This window comes from Canis aureus, chromosome 5 (genome assembly GCF_053574225.1).
Source record: "Canis aureus isolate CA01 chromosome 5, VMU_Caureus_v.1.0, whole genome shotgun sequence".
Lineage (NCBI taxonomy): Eukaryota > Metazoa > Chordata > Mammalia > Carnivora > Canidae > Canis > Canis aureus.
Window position 1 is genome coordinate 41,411,092 of NC_135615.1, and position 18,674 is coordinate 41,429,765.

Below are 18,674 nucleotides of genomic sequence, written 5' to 3' on the forward strand. Positions count from 1 at the left end.
GGTGTGGACTTTGTGGTCAAACACACATGGTCAAGGCTGGGTCTTTCCACTGATTAGTTTCATGATCTCTTTGGAATGCAATTTTCTCATCTGTGAATATTGTTTACTGTACAGGGGGACTGCGAAGAGGAGAAGCAACAATACATTGAAATATTTAGCACAGGGCCAGCACAGAGTGTGTACTTAACAACCGAGGCTAGGATTATTATTTACAATGCCTGACAGTTAGGCTACTGGAATCTGAGCTCCCAAAAGGCTGGATCGATATAAATGGATATAACTTTTCAAACTTTTGTGATAAAAGCAATTCCTGTTCCATTTCTATCACACTACCATCAAGTTCTTTCCTAGCCTTAGGCCCAATCACATCACTTACATTTCTCTTTTTTTAATTTGTTATTTTTGGGTAACACTTCATCTATATAGTAGGAAGAAGTGGAGGAAATATGGATAAGCATAAAAGGGAGGAGGAGAAAGAGAAGAGGCAACTGTTGGATATGAGAAAGCTCTGGGCTTGCTAAGAACTAGATGTAAATTCTGCTCCATCTTCAGATATGTGTTTCTGGGTAAACCACTCAGTCTCTGGCCTCCTTCTTTCATTTGCAAAGTTGGGGAGAAGGTATCACTGAAGGGGGCTCGTTAGATGATTTCTAAGTGCATTTTGCGTATATTACTCTATCTAAGGGGTCTACATACTGCAGCCAGCAAGCCAAACCCTGTTGGCACCTGCTTCTGTTCATCTTCAAGGTAACAACGGCTTTTACATTTTTAAATGGTTTTTAAAAAATCAAGAAAATATGTTGTGACATTTGAAAATTTTCTAAAATTGGAAATTTTATATGTTTTATGTGGACACAGCCTTAATCATTTGTTTACATATTCCCTATAGCCAGTTTCATGCCAAGAGAGCAGAGTTGAGTGGGTGCCAGAGACCTCACAGTCCACAAAACCAAAGGTATTTACTATTTAGCCCTTTTTAGAAAGTTTGCTTTTTCCTGCTCTATGTATAGATAGCATACCTGATTATTTTAGGATGATCCATCTCTTTTATAGGATGGGTGTGCTTATCAGGTATTTTTCAAAATGTTATTGTAATGCATAATCCCATAAACTGTTCAACTCTCTGGGAGAGACTGTTTTGCTCACCTTTGGAATCCAAGGGTTAGTTCCTCACCTAGTGCTGGCATAGAGCAGGTGCTCAGTATTCGTTGTTGAATAAGCATTGTAAGACCAGTTGCAAGCTAGCAATTTCAAAACTTTAAAAGGAATTTCTCATCCAGTACAAACTAAGTTGCCTATTTTGGTAATTTCGAGTGAAAAAAAAATATTTTTTAAAAACTTTTTTGCTGACCAAATTCTCCCTGCAAAAAAAACAAAAAAACAAACCTTACTGAATTTTAGATATCAGGTGAGAAGGTGAAAACAGAATTTAAAAAAATATCAGAGTCGTTTTTCTTCGTAAGTAAAGCATGTATTAAAAATACTGGTAAAATTGAAATGGCCTCAGCCTTTTACAACTGTGCGCCACGTTTTAAAAATGACGATTATTGGGAGTCGGAGGCATGGTTGTCAGAAACCTTCTGCGTAACTTAAGCACAGCGGCGAAAAATGCAAGCATGTGTGCTGAGCAAAATGATTGTGTAAGGGGGGGGGAAAGTAAAATTTTGCATTCTGTGCAATGTGTCGAACGTGAACGTATTGCACGTTGTGTTGCAGATTTACTACAGCTGAGTCATTTCGGGACACAAGTGTGTTTCCAGGAAAAAAAAAAAAAAAACGAGAGGAAGGAAGCAGGCTGAGGGGCTCGCCGGGTTCCCCCAGGCACTCCCAGTCTCAGGCACCGGTGTTCCGCGGCGGGCGGCGGCGTGGTCAAAAAACGTGCTGCGGCCCCTTTAAGAGGCACAGCACCTTCTCCAAGATACCATCTTGCACCAGGAGTTCACGTAAGCTCTCCACCTACCTTGCTGCATCCCTCCTCCCTAACTGGGTACGGCCGGCCGGCGGGGCGAGCGAGCCTTGTCATTGGCTCTGCGCGCACGGCCCTCTTGCTTCTATTGGTTCTTGCGCCCGCCACTCGGCGCTATCTCCCGCCCGCCTGAGCCGTCGGGCTAGGTTGAGTGAGGGCTCTTGGGTTAGTTCCTGTTAGGCCCCGGCCGGGGGAGTAGGTTGAAGTCTCCTAAGATGCCCGGTGGGCTGGGGCACCGGGAGCTGTGAAGAGGGCGTGAGGAGGCGGCGAGGGGGCACCCGCGGCAGGCCCGAGTAAGAGCGGCGGCCGAGCCCGCCTTCCCCGCACCATGCTCATAGAGGATGTGGATGCCCTCAAGTCCTGGCTGGCCAAGTTACTGGAGCCGATGTGAGTGAGCCAGGCTGGGCCGGGGCCGGCGAACGTGGGCGTTGGGGGCCGCGGGGGCGTGGGGGGAGGGGAGGCGGCGTGGGGGAGGGCGGGGCGGAGGGGCCGCGGCCGGGAGGTCCCGGCGACGTCTTCGCGGTAGTACTAGCACCGTCGTGGGGGGGGGGGGGGGCGGCGGGGGGAGGAGAGCCAGGGGCGTAGCGGCGGTGTGGCGTGTGGGACCGGGCGGGCGCGGGGGGGGCGGCAAGGACGGCGAGGGCTTTTTAAATATAGATTCTGGGGTGCTGGAAGGGGTAGCAGGCGCTCAGAGGGAATTCACAATTTTGCTATTTGAGAACTGCGAGAGATCTCCAGGCTATCGAGGGATTTTTAAATGTGAATATTGGGCTCTCCAAGGGTGTAGCAGGGTGTCGAGGGCTTTATTAAACAATATTCGTACGGGACTAAACGATCCAGGAGCAGAGTACTGAGGGCCTCTTAGAAACGTGAGGGCAGAAAGGAATAGTAGGGACCTTGGGGGCTTTATAGCGATTATTGATGAGCTCTAAGGATTCAGGAATTTGGAAGGATTTGAGAAACATGGGGCTAGTTCAAAGGGCTATGTGGGCATTGAGGTGTTTTGGGGAATTACTGGAAAGCTGTTAGGTATGATAGCAAGGATATTGAGGGGATTTTAAAATACTATCCTAGAGTTGTTAATGCTGGGAGAACTAATAACTTCTAAATACCATTAGGGGTTGGAAAAAAACCGAGGTTTTAAATTTGAAGGGCTGAAAGGGCTACCCTGGAATTTAGTAGTATTGGAGGAGTATTTGAAAGGGGTTTTCCCATAGCATGTAAGCAATTTTAGTTCCAGCTCCTGGAGGAATAAAAGGGGTGGCAGGAAGACTTAAGAGCTCTGTAAATACTGTTGCAGGGTTGTGTGGGCCACTGAGGCTGCTGAGGTGTAGGATTTTTGTTGAGGAACTGAAAAGAGAGAGAAGGGCTGGTTGTTAAAAAAAAAATATATATATATATATTGGGTAGTAGTTGTAGAAATATTGGGACAGTTTAATGGGATAGCAGAGGTATGAGCTTTTTTCGTTTTATAACCATTTTTGGAGGGTCGGATTGTGGCGTGTTTATTCGGGATACTGGGGTATAGCTGGTTTCTGAAACATCCCATACAGGGAAGAGAGGGAATGCTGAAGGGAGGGTTGGAGAGAGACGATATCTAACTCCCTTGGGAAAGAAGGCATGGAAAGGGAAGGGAAGGGATCATTTCCTGTGCTCTCCTATTTTCTACTCCTTAGTTATCCTATTAGAGATGAGGTACTGGCCCAAGGTAAAGGGGTGATGAGGAAGAGATGGGCAGGCCATGATTCATTAGATAAGATCGTTTTAGTGAAAAAAAAAAAAAAAGTTTTGCAGAGGTGGAAATGAGGGCTAGTTTGGGACACATGGAGCTATCGGTGAAGTTGGGGCTCTTGGGAGACAGCTACTTCCCCCCATTATCTATTTCCTGATCCTCTGGAGAAATGTTGTTAACTAACCTGGTTTGTTGTTTTGCTACTTGATTTCTTGGATGTAAACACCTAGGAAGAGAGTCATCTGTAGTCCGATGTGTCAGCCTTGTGCAGGTAGGATGGTTAAAGGAGGCAGCATTAGGAGAATTTTGATGTCTGAGGTGCTATTTACATTCTTAAGATGAGGAGTATGTGATTAGAGTACAGGTACGAATGAAAGTACACTAAGGACTTTTGGGTTTTATGTTAGTGATGATTTCCTTAAAAGTTTTGTGGAAGAATATGGGCCTCTTGAGTGTGCATCATACTTTTTCTACAGTAAAGTTTTGGAACACAAAGAAGGAGATGGATTGTGACCAAGGTGGGAAATAAATGAAATAGGTTTAGTGAAATTGACCATATATGGAACAGGCTGAAAAAAAGAAAAAAGTCTGTGTTTAAAATATTCTTTACCTTCATGTTCTTTAACATAAACCCTTGTGTGTGTGTGACAGTTTTGCATAAGGGCTCCGAGTTTGTTGGTAAAGATCCTTCTAAAAGGATTCAATGTGTGTGTCTTCGGTAGAAGGTGACAAGTTTTGATGTTAAAGTTAGTTGCCCTTCTTTATTAAGCTCCCTAAAATGTTTTCTTCTGGGTAGTGGTCTTGGTTTTTTCTTTTTTTTTCCTTTTTGAAGATTATTTATTTATTTATTTGAGAGAGTGTGCACATGAGTGAGGGGAGGGGCAGAGGGAGAGGTCGTAGAGGTCGTACCCCACGTAGAGGTCGTACCCCACGAGAGCAGAGCCTGGGGCCCAGTCTCAGGAGCCTGGGATCCTGACCTGAGCCAAAGACAGATGTTGACTTCTAACTGAGCCAGACAGGCGCCCCTGTTTTTTTTTTTTTTTTTTTCTAAATATTTAATTTATTTATTCATGAGAAACAGAGAGAGAGAGAGAGAGAGAGAGCGCGAGAGAGGCAGAAACACAGGCAGAGGGAGAATCAGGCTCCATGCAGGAAGTCTGATGTGGGACTCGATTCCGGGTCTCCAGGATCACACCCTGGGCTGAATGAAGGCGGCGCTAAACCGCTGAGCCACCCGGGCTGCCCTGTTTTTTTTTTTTTTATTAATATGAAAATTTAGTTTGGATAGGAACTTAAACCTCTCAATAGTGTTTTCTCTTGGGTTTTGTTTTTACTTTTTATTTATTTATTTTTATTTGGCTATAGAGATAAGTTTATAGATATTCTGTAATTTTCATGGGTAAAATTCTCTTTAAAGTGATTATTTGATTTTGGTTTTCCCATTTGTTTTGAGTTTCGTGTTCAACTGAAAACACATCATGCTTGTTTTCTTTAAAATAAATTCATTTCTTCTTTAGGGTTAAAAAGAGCTAAAATCAGTGCTTAGACTTTGATAATATGGTTGGCTTTCCTAGAAGTACAAAATAAAAGTACTCATTTTTAACTCATAGTAGTAATGGCTTTGGATGGAATTGGTAATAAGAAATAGCAAATGTAAAAAAAAAAGAAATAGCAAATACAGATGTACGTATTTTCATTCTTAGTATGTTGTTGTGGGAGATTATTTTTTGTTTGTTTAGATACCCTAAAATGTAATAAATGACATGCTAAAATGGATTATATTTGTAAATTTACTTTTTGCATATTCCAGACTGAAGAAGATTTTCATGGCAGATTGGCATGTTAAAACATAGCATTTCAGAGCAGTTGTTAGGTTTTCAGATAATGGAGTTGCATGGATATGTTGGATTCATACTATCCCTGTGCATGATCCACTGTTGCATTTTTAACTAAATTTATAAAATATTTTTAAGCATGTTGTGTCTTGTCACTGGTGAAACAAAGGCATGCATTGGGGTATTTCTAAACCAAGCCAGTTTATGTGTAATTATTCCCTATAGACAAAATAAAAATATCATATGCTGTTAGAGCTTATCTGTTACTTCCTGCTCCTATTGTAGATGTGGGACCTACTTACTACTTTTACTAGAGGAAAGACAGAAGGAGGGTACATGGAAGAAATGACTCCTTTAACTGGCTAGAACAAAACCTAGCACCATTCTTGTTGGCAGTGCAGTCAAGGGGAAAAAAAACATCTTACTCAAGAATTTTATATCTCTTTTCTAACTGCTACATTCACAGACTGAACTCAGAAGTCTTGTTTGAGGTCTTTATCTTTCCTCACTTCCAGATATCCTAGATATCTTAGACTACGTAGGGATTATGCACAATTGGGAGATGTCATGGTTTCTTTCCGTTAGAAATAACTTCTCATTTTCAGTATGTGAGCCCTTTAAGAGTAAAGTCTTAAGTAAATCTAGGGAATATATTAATCACTGAAGATTAAAAGTTTAGGAAAAGTACAGGCGAGCATTTTTTCAATAACATGGATTTCTACCCAACTACGTTTTTAAGGAAATGTTTTAGGTTATTTATACTAGATATATTAAGTATATATAAGCATATATATAATTCAAGGCTGCTTGTTTGGCTTATTATAAAAATTTGTCTTGGTATATGTTTTAAAAAGAGTGATAGTATCTGTCTATTGTAGTAAAATATCATTATGTGAATCAGAGCATTTAGTTTCTAGTTCTCTATCTCTGATTCACTGTGTGACTTAGGAGAAATTCTCTGAATTTTCTCTAAACAGTTAATCATATTAGCCTTCTACCTACCTCACAGATATGATATGAATATTAATGTGCAGTCTATAAAAAAGGCCTGTGTACCTTAGAATCATTAAATATAAATGAAATTTTATGGTTTTTGAAATAGGAAAATATATTAAACTGATTTTGCAAAAATATTTTACTTATTAATGTTAAGCTCTACTGCCACTTACAAAGTACCAGACTAGTGCATGCCAGAGCTAGTCTCACCACGGGCCCTGTAGGTAGGACTGGGAATTGCTAGTGAAAGCTATGGCTTTGATGTGCAGATTCTGTGAGTTCAGTCCTTATCAAGGTCTTTTTAAGTGCACTAGGAGATTGAATGTGTTGTCATCTCTTGAGTATGATGGATAAGGCAGCAATAAGTTTCACAGACTGAGATCATTTTATTGGTTCACTGGTCACGGAGGGGTTATACTTCGGACAAACTAGAGTTTACATGCTGCCATAGATTTGCAATCCTTATCACATTAGACTCTAATGTCTGGGGCTGCTCAAATGGGACAAAAAATAGTCACCTAGCGACTCTGAGACCTCACATCTCAGATAACTGCAAAGGTGAAATGAGTATTTTGGAGGTATGTTCTTAAGACTGAGAAGTTCTGATAATGTGCTTTGTGGCTTCAAGAATCAAGGTGCTTCCAAAGTGCTGTGAGACTTGTTTAAGGAGACCATTAACTATTTCACAGTAAAGGACTTATTTTGACCAGAAGACTTCTTGGCATGCTTTAGTATACTAAGTTAAGGACATATTTGCTCTTGTGTCCTTTGGTCTGCCTCCTAAATATGTCTGACTTCATTCTTCCTGGCCCAATTGCTGTAGGCTAAAAGCCAGAAGTTGCTTTTATAGCCCTGTTTCCTATCACTGCCTTGTCTCATCCCCTCACAGGGTTATTACTTACTTTGCTGTTAATTTTTTTTAATCATTTGTTATTTTGTACTGTAATTATTTGTTTTTATTTTCATTTCTTGGCCACTATACTGCAGGGCAAGGTCTGTCTTGCTCAGAGTAATTCCATTACCAAGCAATATGCTTGGCATTTAGTGAACATTCAATAAATGTTTAAATGAATCAGTGTCCTTATATGTACATATAGGTTGGTTGACAATTAAAAAGGAAGATTTTTCTTATAGTCTAATTTTCAGGGTGTACTTAGGTGGTAACTACTGCTCTGTGAGCCATAGTGAACATATCAAAGTGGTATTTGCAACTGACAGATGTATGTTTAAATATATTTTTTTACCCAAAATAAATCTAGGGGTATTTTTTTCTGTTCATGAAAGCCTCTAATTAATTAAGGGGAAGATGAAAGCTTTCATTTGAAAAGAAGTAGAAGTGCCATTATTTCCTTCTCTTTAGTATGTGTTAACAGATTTTTAGAACTTAATAGTTATTCACATGAACAATTTGAAAATGTCACCTCAGATTTTATTTATTTTTCTCCTTTTTTTTCCTGTTTTTTTTTTTTTTTTTTTTTTTTAAGATTTTATTTATTCATGAGAGAGAGAGAGAGAGGCAGGCAGAGACACAGGGTGAGGGAGAAGCAGGCTCTGTGCAGGGAGCCTAACGTGGGACTCAATCCCGGGTCTCCAGGATCGCACCCTGGGCTGAAGGCTGAAGGTGGTGCTAAACTACTGAGCCACCCGGGCTGCCCTAAAATTTTGTTTTAAGTAACCCCAATACCCAACATGGGCTTTGAACTTACAACCCTGAGATTGAGAATTGCATGCTCTACCAACTGAATCAGCCAGGTGTCCCCTTCTTTACTTGTTTGTCCAGTTTTGTTTTACCAAAGAAATAACAAAAGCAGACTTTTTGGTTTTTTACTTTTTTTCTTATAAAGTAAAAATAAAATTACTGTTTATTATATTACAGAAAATGCAGAAAGAAAAATAATACAATTACTTGCGTGTATTTATTTCTAGTTTCTCTTGTGTATATATAAACTTCCAGGTAGCTGTTATCACAATCAAAGGTAAAATTTTTTATCTGGATTTCTCCATTTGACTTTACATCAGAAACATTTTTCAGGGATCCCTGGGTGGCGCAGTGGTTTGGCACCTGCCTTTGGCCCAGGGCGCAATCCTGGAGACCCGGGATCGAATCCCATATTGGGCTCCCGGTGCATGGAGCCTGCTTCTCCCTCTGCCTGTGTCTCTGCCTCTCTCTCTCTCTGTGACTATCATAAATAAATAAATTAATTAATTAAAAAAAAGGAAACATTTTTCATATTTGTGTGTTATTTTTATAACCTTCACTTTGGATGTCTAATGTTTCATAAACATTTAACAGTGAAATGGTTATGTTGACTTTACTTTTTCTGTTAAAAATAATGCTGTTTTTATACCATATATATTTAATTATATATATTTAGTGTTAATTAGGTATCAGTATTTTCTATATTTGGCTTTATTTCCTGAGGCTGATTTCCCATAACTACAACTACTGATTAGAGAATATGAACCTTTTTTTTTTTTTTATAAGATTTATTTTAGAGAGGGAACGTGTGTAACTGTGCGTGCCTGTGTGAAGGGAGAGAGGGAAGCTCAAGGAGTGGGACCCCTGGGTGGCTCAGCGGTTGAGCGTCTGTGCCTTTGGGTCAGAGCATGATCTGGAGTCCCGGGATCGGGATTGAGTCCCACATCAGGCTCCCTGCATGGAACCTGCTTCTCTCTCTGCCTATGTTTCTGCCTCTCTCTCTCTGTGTCCCATGAATAAATAAAAAAAACTTAAAAAAAAAAAAAAAAAAAACACTCAAGGAGCCTCCCCACTGAATTCAGAGCCCTACTTGGGCCTCCATCTCAGGACCCTGAAATCACAAGAGCTGAAACAAAGAATCGGATGCTTGACCAACTGAGCCACGCAGGCACCCCAAGAATATGAACATTTTTAGTGGCTTTTGATGCACATTAAGATCAGGAGGTTTTTTTCCTCTCTGGCTCAGTAGCATATTCATGAATAGTGTCACTTCTGAAACAAGTGTCACACTAAGGTAGAACTTAAAAATGAGCCTGTATTCAGAAACCTGTAGATTTTCCTGAAAGTGGAAAAGGTTTAAGTAGTGTTGGTGTTTTCCTAAAACAAATAGACTCTGATAACTTTTAAGTAGTGTTTCTTGGCTTAGGGCCTAAGGTAAGACCTTTACTCTTTGGTCTTGGGATTGGATATATGTCTAAAATCTGTAAAGCTGATGTTCCGGGATAACAGATGTGTCATATACCTGCAGTGGATATTTCATTAAGGAGGAAAAAGACAAATTTGAGATTTTTATGGATAAGAAAATTTTTAAGGCAATATTTCTATTAACTTGCCCTGATAAAAATTCATTCTAGTTCATTTTTATTTTTTATTTATTTTTTTTAACTTTTTTTTTTTTTTTTTTTTTTTTTTTATTTACGATAGTCACAGAGAGAGAGAGAGAGGCAGAGACACAGGCAGAGACAGAAGCAGGCTCCATGCACCAGGGAGCCCGATGTGGGATTCGATCCCGGGTCTCCAGGATCACGCCCTGGGCCAAAGGCAGGCGCCAAACCGCTACGCCACCCAGGGATCCCTCATTTTTATTTTTTAAATTAAAAAATTGAAATATTTTCTTAGAATATTATAATGCAAGATGTAGATTATAAGGAGTCCTCATATTTCTAATTTCCATTATTTTATTTTTATTATTATTTTTAAAGATTTTATTTATTCATGAGAGACACAGAAAGAGAGAGAGAGAGAGAGAGAGGCAGAGAGAGAGAGAGAGACAGAGAGACAGAGACACAGGCAGAGGGAGAAGCAGGCTGCATGCAGGGAGCCTGATGTGGGACTCGATCAGGCCCTGGGCTGAAGGCGGCGCTAAACCGCTGAGCCACCGGGGTTGCCCTAATTTCCATTAAACTTACAAAAATTTCTTTTGTTCATTCTTTATTTTAATTGGAAGGTAACTACTGGTTGAGCCGTAGAATGTATTCTCATGCAGATTTACAAAACTAGTAAAGTATATGTAGTGTAAAATAGATTTTACTCTGTGGAATTGCAGCTGGGTGTTCCACAGGTGTGCTTTCTTATCTTGAGTGGATCTCTTCATTTGTCTTTACATATTTACAAATTTATATATAAGTTTTATAGATATCTATAAAATAAATAGTTCATTGTACTGTTAAGGCCTTTTAAAGTCTATAGTAGAATAGTAATTTTAGATAGGTATTATTCTGTTTTCTAATCTCATTGTTATAATAGAAGCCTCTTTCTATCTAGAAATGTGTGTAACATAGCCATGGGTCCAAAATTTTAAAACCCTTTTCATTCCCAAATAGACTTGTCCCTGTAGTTAAGCCAGAATGAATTTCCATAAGCTTTGATTACAAATAAATAGCTAAAAGATTTTAAATACTCCGGGGTAAGAGAAGTAAGAAGTGGTCTTGAATTTGTCTTGTAAATTATCAAGGATCTTAGTCATGCTCAGATTTTTGTGACACACTTCTGGAAGTCTAGTTGGGCTACTGTTAGCCTCAGTGCCATAGCTACTGCAGTATTGTAATTGTCAGTTTTTAAAGATTATATAGTTGGGGTGATGAAAGAATAAATAAGAACAATCATAAAGGTACAGAAAATTACAGCATAAAACTCCCTGGTGTATTTAAGTTTCACCATTGAATTGGTGTGACTTATTATTTCAGACCAGCAATTTCCTTCATAGTACACTTTATGGGTACACATTAGGAGCTGTTAAATTTAAATGGTCCCATTCTTTTGGCTATAAACCTGCTTTTGTATTTGGTATGGAATTTTAACTATCTGTTATTATTAACAATACCTTGTTCACTCATATTGCACAGATATTTAAAATCTGTGATCACTCTCTTGGTGTCTAGTTTTTTTCTGCTCTTTTACCTTGTAACTGTTCCTCTTAAGGCTTAACACCATCACATCAAAATGTATTTCATCAGAAGCAACCTCACTCTGCATTTGTTTTTCAGAATCTGAATGCTAGATAAATGTGTAAGATACCTGGGTTTGTTTAACTCCCCTCATTTATCCAATAATCTGAAAATTTTGCCTGCTTCTCACTAGAAACCTCATACCCTTACCCACCTTTCTATCTGTTGGGGTTCCTGAGTCTCCTTAAAAGGTTCTCATAGCAGCAGAAAAAATGACATTGCCTCTTTCTACCATTCTTTTTTTTTTTAATTTTTAAAGATTTTAATTATTTATTAGAGCGTGAGAGAAGGAATGAGTGAGCAAGCATGGTGGGGGGGCAGGGGGTAAGGCAGAGGGAAAGAGAGAAGCAGACTCTCCATGGAGGCTTTATCCCAGGACCTGGGGATCATGACCTGAGCCTAAGGCAGACGCTTAAGCTTAACCGACTGCTCCACCCAGATGCCCCCTGCCATTCTTAACTTTTTTAAAAAACCTTTTCTTTCTGTGTTTAGAATATCTTCTTTATCTAGGATCTGAACTTTCTAAGTAAAGGTAAAAATGTGATAGATTCTTTTTTTTACAGTCTCTTTTCCATTTGAATGTTGATTAGAAATATATTGATCAAATATCTTAACTGTTTTCAGGAGTGAGTTTAAATCTATGTATTTCTGTTTTAAGGTGTTTATAGATAAGCCAAGGTGGGCATGGCCTGTGTAACATTTTTGAAGGTATAAATGCTATATATTCATTTTATTATTTATATTACTAATTTTTAGATTGAGTAATTTACATACAATGTTATCTTTAGTTTCATATATATAACGTGGTGATTTGATTTATACACTGTGGAGTGCTCACCACAATAAGTCAAATTACAGTCTGTCACCATAAAAAGTTATTATTGACTATATTCCCTGTGCTATACATCCCCATGTCTTTCTTTCTTTATAACTGGAAGATTATGTCTCTTAATCCCCCTCACCTGTTTTATCCATCCCACCCAACTCCCTTTCCCTCTGGCAACCATCAGTTTGTTTCCTGTATCTATGAGTGTTTCTGTTTTGTTTTGTTTTTTTAGATTCCACATGTAAGTGAAATCATATGGTATTTGTCTTCCTCTGACTTAGCACACTTAGCATATACCTTCTAGGTTCATCCATGTCGTTGCAGATGGCAAGATTTCATTCTTTTTTTTACGGCTGAGTAATATTAATACATTGTATGTATGTATTCCATGTTGTCTTCTTCATTCATCTATCAGTGAACTTTTTGGTTGTTTCCATATCTTGGCTATTGTAAATTATGCTGTGATGAACATGGAGTACATATGTCTATCTGAATTAGTGTTTTCATTTTCCTCAGGTAAATACCTAAAAGTGGAATTATTGCATCATGTGATAGTTCTGTTTTTAATTTTTTGAAGAACCTTCATACGGTTTTCCATAGGAGCTGCACCAGTTTACATTCCTATCAACCAGTGCATGAAGGTTCCCTTTTCCCCACATCCTTACCAACAATTGTTTTTTTTTTTTTTAGAGATTTTTTTTTTTTTAAAGTAACCTCTTTACCCAAAATGGGGCTTGAACTCAAAACCCCGAGATCGAGTCACATGCTGTACTGACTGAGCCCACCAGGCACCCCTCTTGTCTTTGTGATAATAGCCATTCTGACAGGTGTGAGTTGATATCTCAGTGTGGTTTTGATTGGCATTTTCCTGATGGCTAGGAATGTTGAACATCTTTTTTAAATGCCTCTTGGCCATTTGCATGTCTTTTTTGGAAAAATGTGTATTGAGGTCATCTGCCAGTTTTTTTCTTTTTTTATTTTTTCTTTGTTTAATTAAAGTGCAGTTGACAGGTGTTTTGTTTTTTGGGTTTTTTTGGCCCTCTGCTCATTTTTTAAATCAGATCGTTTGTTTTTCTATTATTGATCTGTATATCCATTTTAGAATTTAGCAGTTGGATTTACCAAGGTAATCTGAAAATGTAATTTACATTTTTTACTTAAGAAATTCTGGTTTTCTTTTAAATTGCATGTTTTTATTGTGTAGCTCCTCATCTTGGACACTTACACTCTTTCCTTTGCACTTTGACTCTTGCTCACAATTCATTTTATTAGGTCTGAGTTTTATAAAATTGAGTCATTGAGATTTGCTCTCTTAGATTTGATTCATAAATGTGCATTGATGTTCAGAGAATTAGCTTTATTAAAAAATATTTTTCCCATATATATATATATATTTACAGCACAAAAACTTTTCATTTTTTTGTAGTATAGATAAAACGTTAGGTCTGAAAATTGCTACAGAGTTTGACAACTCAGGGAACATATGCTACCCTGTCATAGATGATTTTGAATGTCAAAAGACAGTTACTACTGACCAGAGGGAAGAAAAAAAAAAAAAAGAGAGAGAGACATAGATGGAGGTTGTCCCTGCTGCCCTTCTATTGTTTCTCTTTCTGTTGTAGGTCCCAGATCTTTTCTTTCTGGCTTATAGCTGCTAGGGTGTTTGCCCGTAATGTTTAAGGTGTCAGCCTTCCTATATTATTTTTTAAAGAGATCCTTAAGATACTAAGATTATTAGTGGACTCGATCACTGTTTTAGGTTGCTGGTGTCTGGGATTATAGGGATTGGGGAAAGATGTCTCATCACTTGGCATGGTTCTTCATCAGTGGTCACATGGAACAACAGATAGTTCTTGAGGATATCAACAGTGCTTCTACAGCACTACAACTCAGGGGTTGATTGCCACCCTTTCCCTGTTACCATTGAGAAAGCAAATAAATGTAGAATTGGTCCAAAATTCTGGGTCTACTTAAAACATTGAAAATAGGAGACACAATTTTATAAAAATAAGCAGAAAAGGACAATCTTGTTTGCAGTCTGTACATGCTATTTGTTAAAGTTGCCTTTGTTTGCAGTCACTTTAAAGACCTTTAGCTTTCTAAAAGGGGTGACTTCATTTATGACATCGCTATTTGAAAAAAAAAGAAAAAAGGTTTAAAAATTTTTGTTTTCTCTTTTTGTAACTAGATGTGATGCTGACCCTTCAGCCTTAGCCAACTATGTTGTAGCACTGGTCAAGAAGGACAAACCTGAGAAAGAATTGAAAGCCTTTTGTGCTGATCAACTTGACGTCTTTTTACAAAAAGGTAATTATTATGGGCTTTCAGCCACATATTTAAGATTTTAAATTTAAAACTTTATGAAATCTTGGAAATAAAAGCTTGGAAGGAAAGAATTCAGTCAGCATCCTTTAACATTAGACTATATCTATTCCTATTAATTATTTATCATGTATTTTTTTAATAAAGATTTTATTTATTTACTCATGAGAGACAGACAGAGAGAGAGAGAGAGAGAGAGAGGCAGAGACACAGGCAGAGGGAGAAGCAGGCTCCATGCAGAAGCCCGATGTGGGACTTGATCCCGGGACTCCAGGATCACACCCTAGGCCAAAGGCAGGCACTAAACCCCTGAGCCACCCAGGGATCCCCCTTATCATGTATTTTGGAAGACTTTTTCCCCCCCTTTCCTTTCCTTCTCTGCTGTTTTCCTGTGTTGAAGCAGTTGTAATTCTAATGCTTTTTTGGTGAATGGGCCCTCTATAGCTTGTGGCAGAGTCCAGTTGCTGGTTGGGGGTAACAGTTTGAGGAGAATGTAGCTGCTTAGGCTTACTGTTCATTAGGACAATGAAGCTATCCGCCACCCCCCCATCCCCCGCCCCGCCCCGCCCTGGCTGGAGCTTCTTGCTATACAGGAAGAGATGGGCATAATCTTCTTCTCTTTGGGCCTTCCCATCTTCTTACCAAAGTACTTTCCATGACCTGCAGAGCTTCCTGGAGGCCTCCCCTGCTGAATCTCTGCAGAGGGAAAGAGAGGTGGTCTCTTACCACCCTCCCTCACTTGTTCCATTCTAGCCATTGTGACCCCATTGCCTTTTTTTCAGCATGTTAAACATGTTCCGAACTCAGGGCTTTTGAACTCATTTTACTCTTGCTTGAAATGGTTTCTTCTCTTACAGTTTCTGGTCTTTTCTCAAATGTTACCTTCTCTGAGTAGTTTCCCCCAAGTGCACTATGTACGCTATATTATACCTCATGCCCCCAATCATCCTCTCCTCCTCCCAGTCTTGTTTCGTTTTGGTTTTCATGGCATTTGTCACTTCTTGCCATGTTATATGTTTATTTATCTCTTTATGTGTGTTGCTCTCCCTCCCCCTCCTGTTTGTTTTTCCCTTTGTTGAGAGTGCTGACTTGGAACCTAGAGTGCTTGGCACATAGAAGGTATTCAGTAAATATTGTTGAATATATGAAAGGAATATGGATAATAATGCACACTTACTGATCATGATCCATCTGTTAGTGTGAGAAGATATCCTTTAATTCAAATTCTCCTGAGAAGGGAAAGAAGTGAGATAGTAAATATGACTTATCACTTGAAAAGATAGGATTATATATTTTTTGGTGAATTTCAAGGCTTTTATTTAACACACAAAAAATCTAATACTTTCTTCAGTATTAGATGAATATTTTCTTTCCTAAAAATATTAATTTGTATTACTTGGTTTATAGTAGTTTCAAGACCCAGAAATGAGATTCTCCCTCATAAGGGTTAGGCTCATTTTTAGTTCCACCACTGGTATTTGAGATGTCCTGGTTTTCACCTTTGCTGTAGAATGTATTTTCAAACATCTGTGTTTGTGCAACACTTATATACTATTTCTTTTCCTTAGAAACTTCAGGTTTTGTGGATAAACTGTTTGAAAGTCTCTATACTAAGAACTATCTTCCACCTTTGGAACCAGTGAAGCCTGAGCCAAAACCATCAGTCCAAGAAAAAGAAGAAATTAAAGAAGAGGTAATGCAAAGTTTTCTTTTGCTTGTGGGGGCTTCTTAGATCCTATTACTAGTGTCATTCTTAGTTGGAGATTGACCTCTTTAAAAGTAATTATCCTTTGATTGAAGTTTCTGTGTTTGGCACATGATACTAATTCTTTATCAGGGCTTTTAAGTTCTTTGGACTTGAAATGTTGGAAGAATTTCAGATTGTTTAGTGTTCCAAGAAGTATTTTAGTAATATTGAGGAATTCAGAGAAGTCTTATTCAGTGACTTTAGAAAAAGAAAACTTAGTTAAATGTAGAGGTTTGAGTAAAAGTAAAATATTGATGAAACTTTAAGAGAAATCATTAATAACATGTTTTCATATAATAGACAAACCATTTTCTCTTTTTTAACCAGAGAGTATTTTTTATAGTTAATGTATGTTAACTATACATTATACTCCATTTCAAGCAAGAGTAAAAGGAGTTCAAAATATCATTGTTAATGAAAGAAAAAGAAAAAAAGTGTTTTTACAATGTTGAAGTATAAAAACCTGATTATATATGGTAATCTAATTGTTTGAACCAAGGAGAAAATTTTTCAGTTTATTTGTAATACTTTTTATGTATAGACAATAGTGTTGGATGATGAATATGGGTTCTAAAACCAGGCTGCATGGGACGCCTGGGTGGCTCAGAGGTTGAGCATCTGCCTTAGGCTCAGGGTGTGATCTCGGGGTCCTGGGATCGAGTCCCACATCGGGTTCCCTGCGAGGATCCTGCTTCCCCTCTACCTATGTCTCTGCTTCTCTCTGTGTGTCTCTCATGAATAAATAAGTAAAATCTTAAAAAAAAAAAAAATCAGGCTGCATAAGTTAAAATTATAGCTCTAAAATAAGTTACTTGTCTGCTTCATTTTCACATCAGGAAAATGATGATCATAGTAGTACTTATCTCACTGAAGTTTATTTTATTTATTTATTTATTTATTTATTTATTTATTTATTTTTAAAGATTTTATCTATTCATTCATGACAGAGAGAGAGAGAGGCGCAGAGACACAGGCATAGGGAGGAGCAGGCTCCATGCAGGGAGCCCGATGTGGGACTCGATCCTGGGTCTCCAGGATCACACCCTGGGCTGAAGGTGGCGCTGCCCTCATTGAAGTTTATTTTTTATTTTTTTATTTTTTTTTTAAATTTGAGTATTTTATTTTTATTTTTATTTATTTTTATTTATTTTTAAAGATTTATTTATTTATTCATTCAGAGAGAGCGAGAGAGAGGTAGAGACACAGGCAGAGGGAGAAGCAGGCTCCACGCAGGAAGCCCGATGCAGGACTCGATCCCGGGTCTTCAGGATCACACCCCGGGCTGCAGGCGGCGCCAAACCGCTGCGCCACTGGGGCTGCCCTTATTTTATTTTAAAATTTTATTTACTTATTCATAAACACACAGAGAGAGGGGCAGAGACACAGGCAGAGGGAGAAGCAGGCTCCATGCAGGGAGCCCGACGTGGGACCTAATCCCGGGTATCCAGGATCAGGCCCCTGGGCTGAAGGCGGCGCTAAACCGCTGAGCCACCCGGGCTGCCCCTCACTGAAGTTTAAATGGGATTTTATGTACACACACATCCTAATCAATTGCCTGGCATATAAAAATTGGTTATTATTGAGAAATACTTATCAGCTTTTATTTTATTATGATTATTTAAGTAAGCTTTTTATTTGGCAGTAATTTTAAGCTTACATAGAAATGATAAGAATAGTACCTAAAACCAGATCCATGCACTGTCTTTTTTCACCTATTGAAAATCTGCCCCATTTCTTCTCTTTATATATCTATACCCAAGACTATCCTGCTCTGAATCTGGGAGCAAGTTAGATACATTGTGACCTGATGATACTCTGCGTTTCATTAGAATAAGGTGGTTCTCTTGCCTTTTTTTTTTTTTTTTTTAAGTAGGCTCCACTCCCAGTGTGGAGCCCATTGTGGGGCTTGAACTCACATTACTGAAATTAAGAGTCAGATGCTTAACTGACCAAGGCACCCAGGCACCCCAAGGATGTTCTCGTAGATGGCTATATAGCATCATTATTAGTTTCAGTAAATTTAATTTTCATAAAATACTTTACTATCTGTATTTCAGTTTTATCAGTTGACCCAATAGTGCCTTCCCTGCCTCTCCCCCTGCTTACTCCCCCCCCCCCGCCCCTCCAAAAAGTCCCTTTTTTTTAATAGCTTTTTTTTTTTCTCCTCCAGTACAGATTCAATCCAAGGATCATGTATTGCATTTAGCTATCATTTCTGCTCCATCTTAAAATGCTAGGCTAATTGAATTGATCAACCATTAAAAGAAAATAAAATATCATTATACTTCAGATCAATCAAAACCACTGTCACATTTTTGTTTTTG

The 18,674-nt window shown here is 38.5% G+C and overlaps 1 protein-coding gene across 4 annotated transcripts in view; it reads left to right on the forward strand.

Annotated features, from left to right (window-relative positions):
• Window positions 1-2,093: 2,093 nt before the first annotated feature.
• The window catches only part of RBM27 (RNA binding motif protein 27), a 74,646-nt gene continuing 58,065 nt past the window's right edge, over window positions 2,094-18,674 (forward strand). For 3 of the 4 annotated variants that reach the window (XM_077897717.1, XM_077897718.1, XM_077897720.1), the window contains exons 1-3: window positions 2,094-2,353; window positions 14,470-14,588; window positions 16,172-16,296. In XM_077897717.1, the coding sequence (XP_077753843.1) occupies window positions 2,295-2,353; window positions 14,470-14,588; window positions 16,172-16,296 (303 nt within the window). In that variant the 5' untranslated portion in view covers window positions 2,094-2,294. The remainder of the gene's footprint in view (window positions 2,354-14,469; window positions 14,589-16,171; window positions 16,297-18,674) is intronic. The other variant, XM_077897719.1, reaches the window with a different exon arrangement.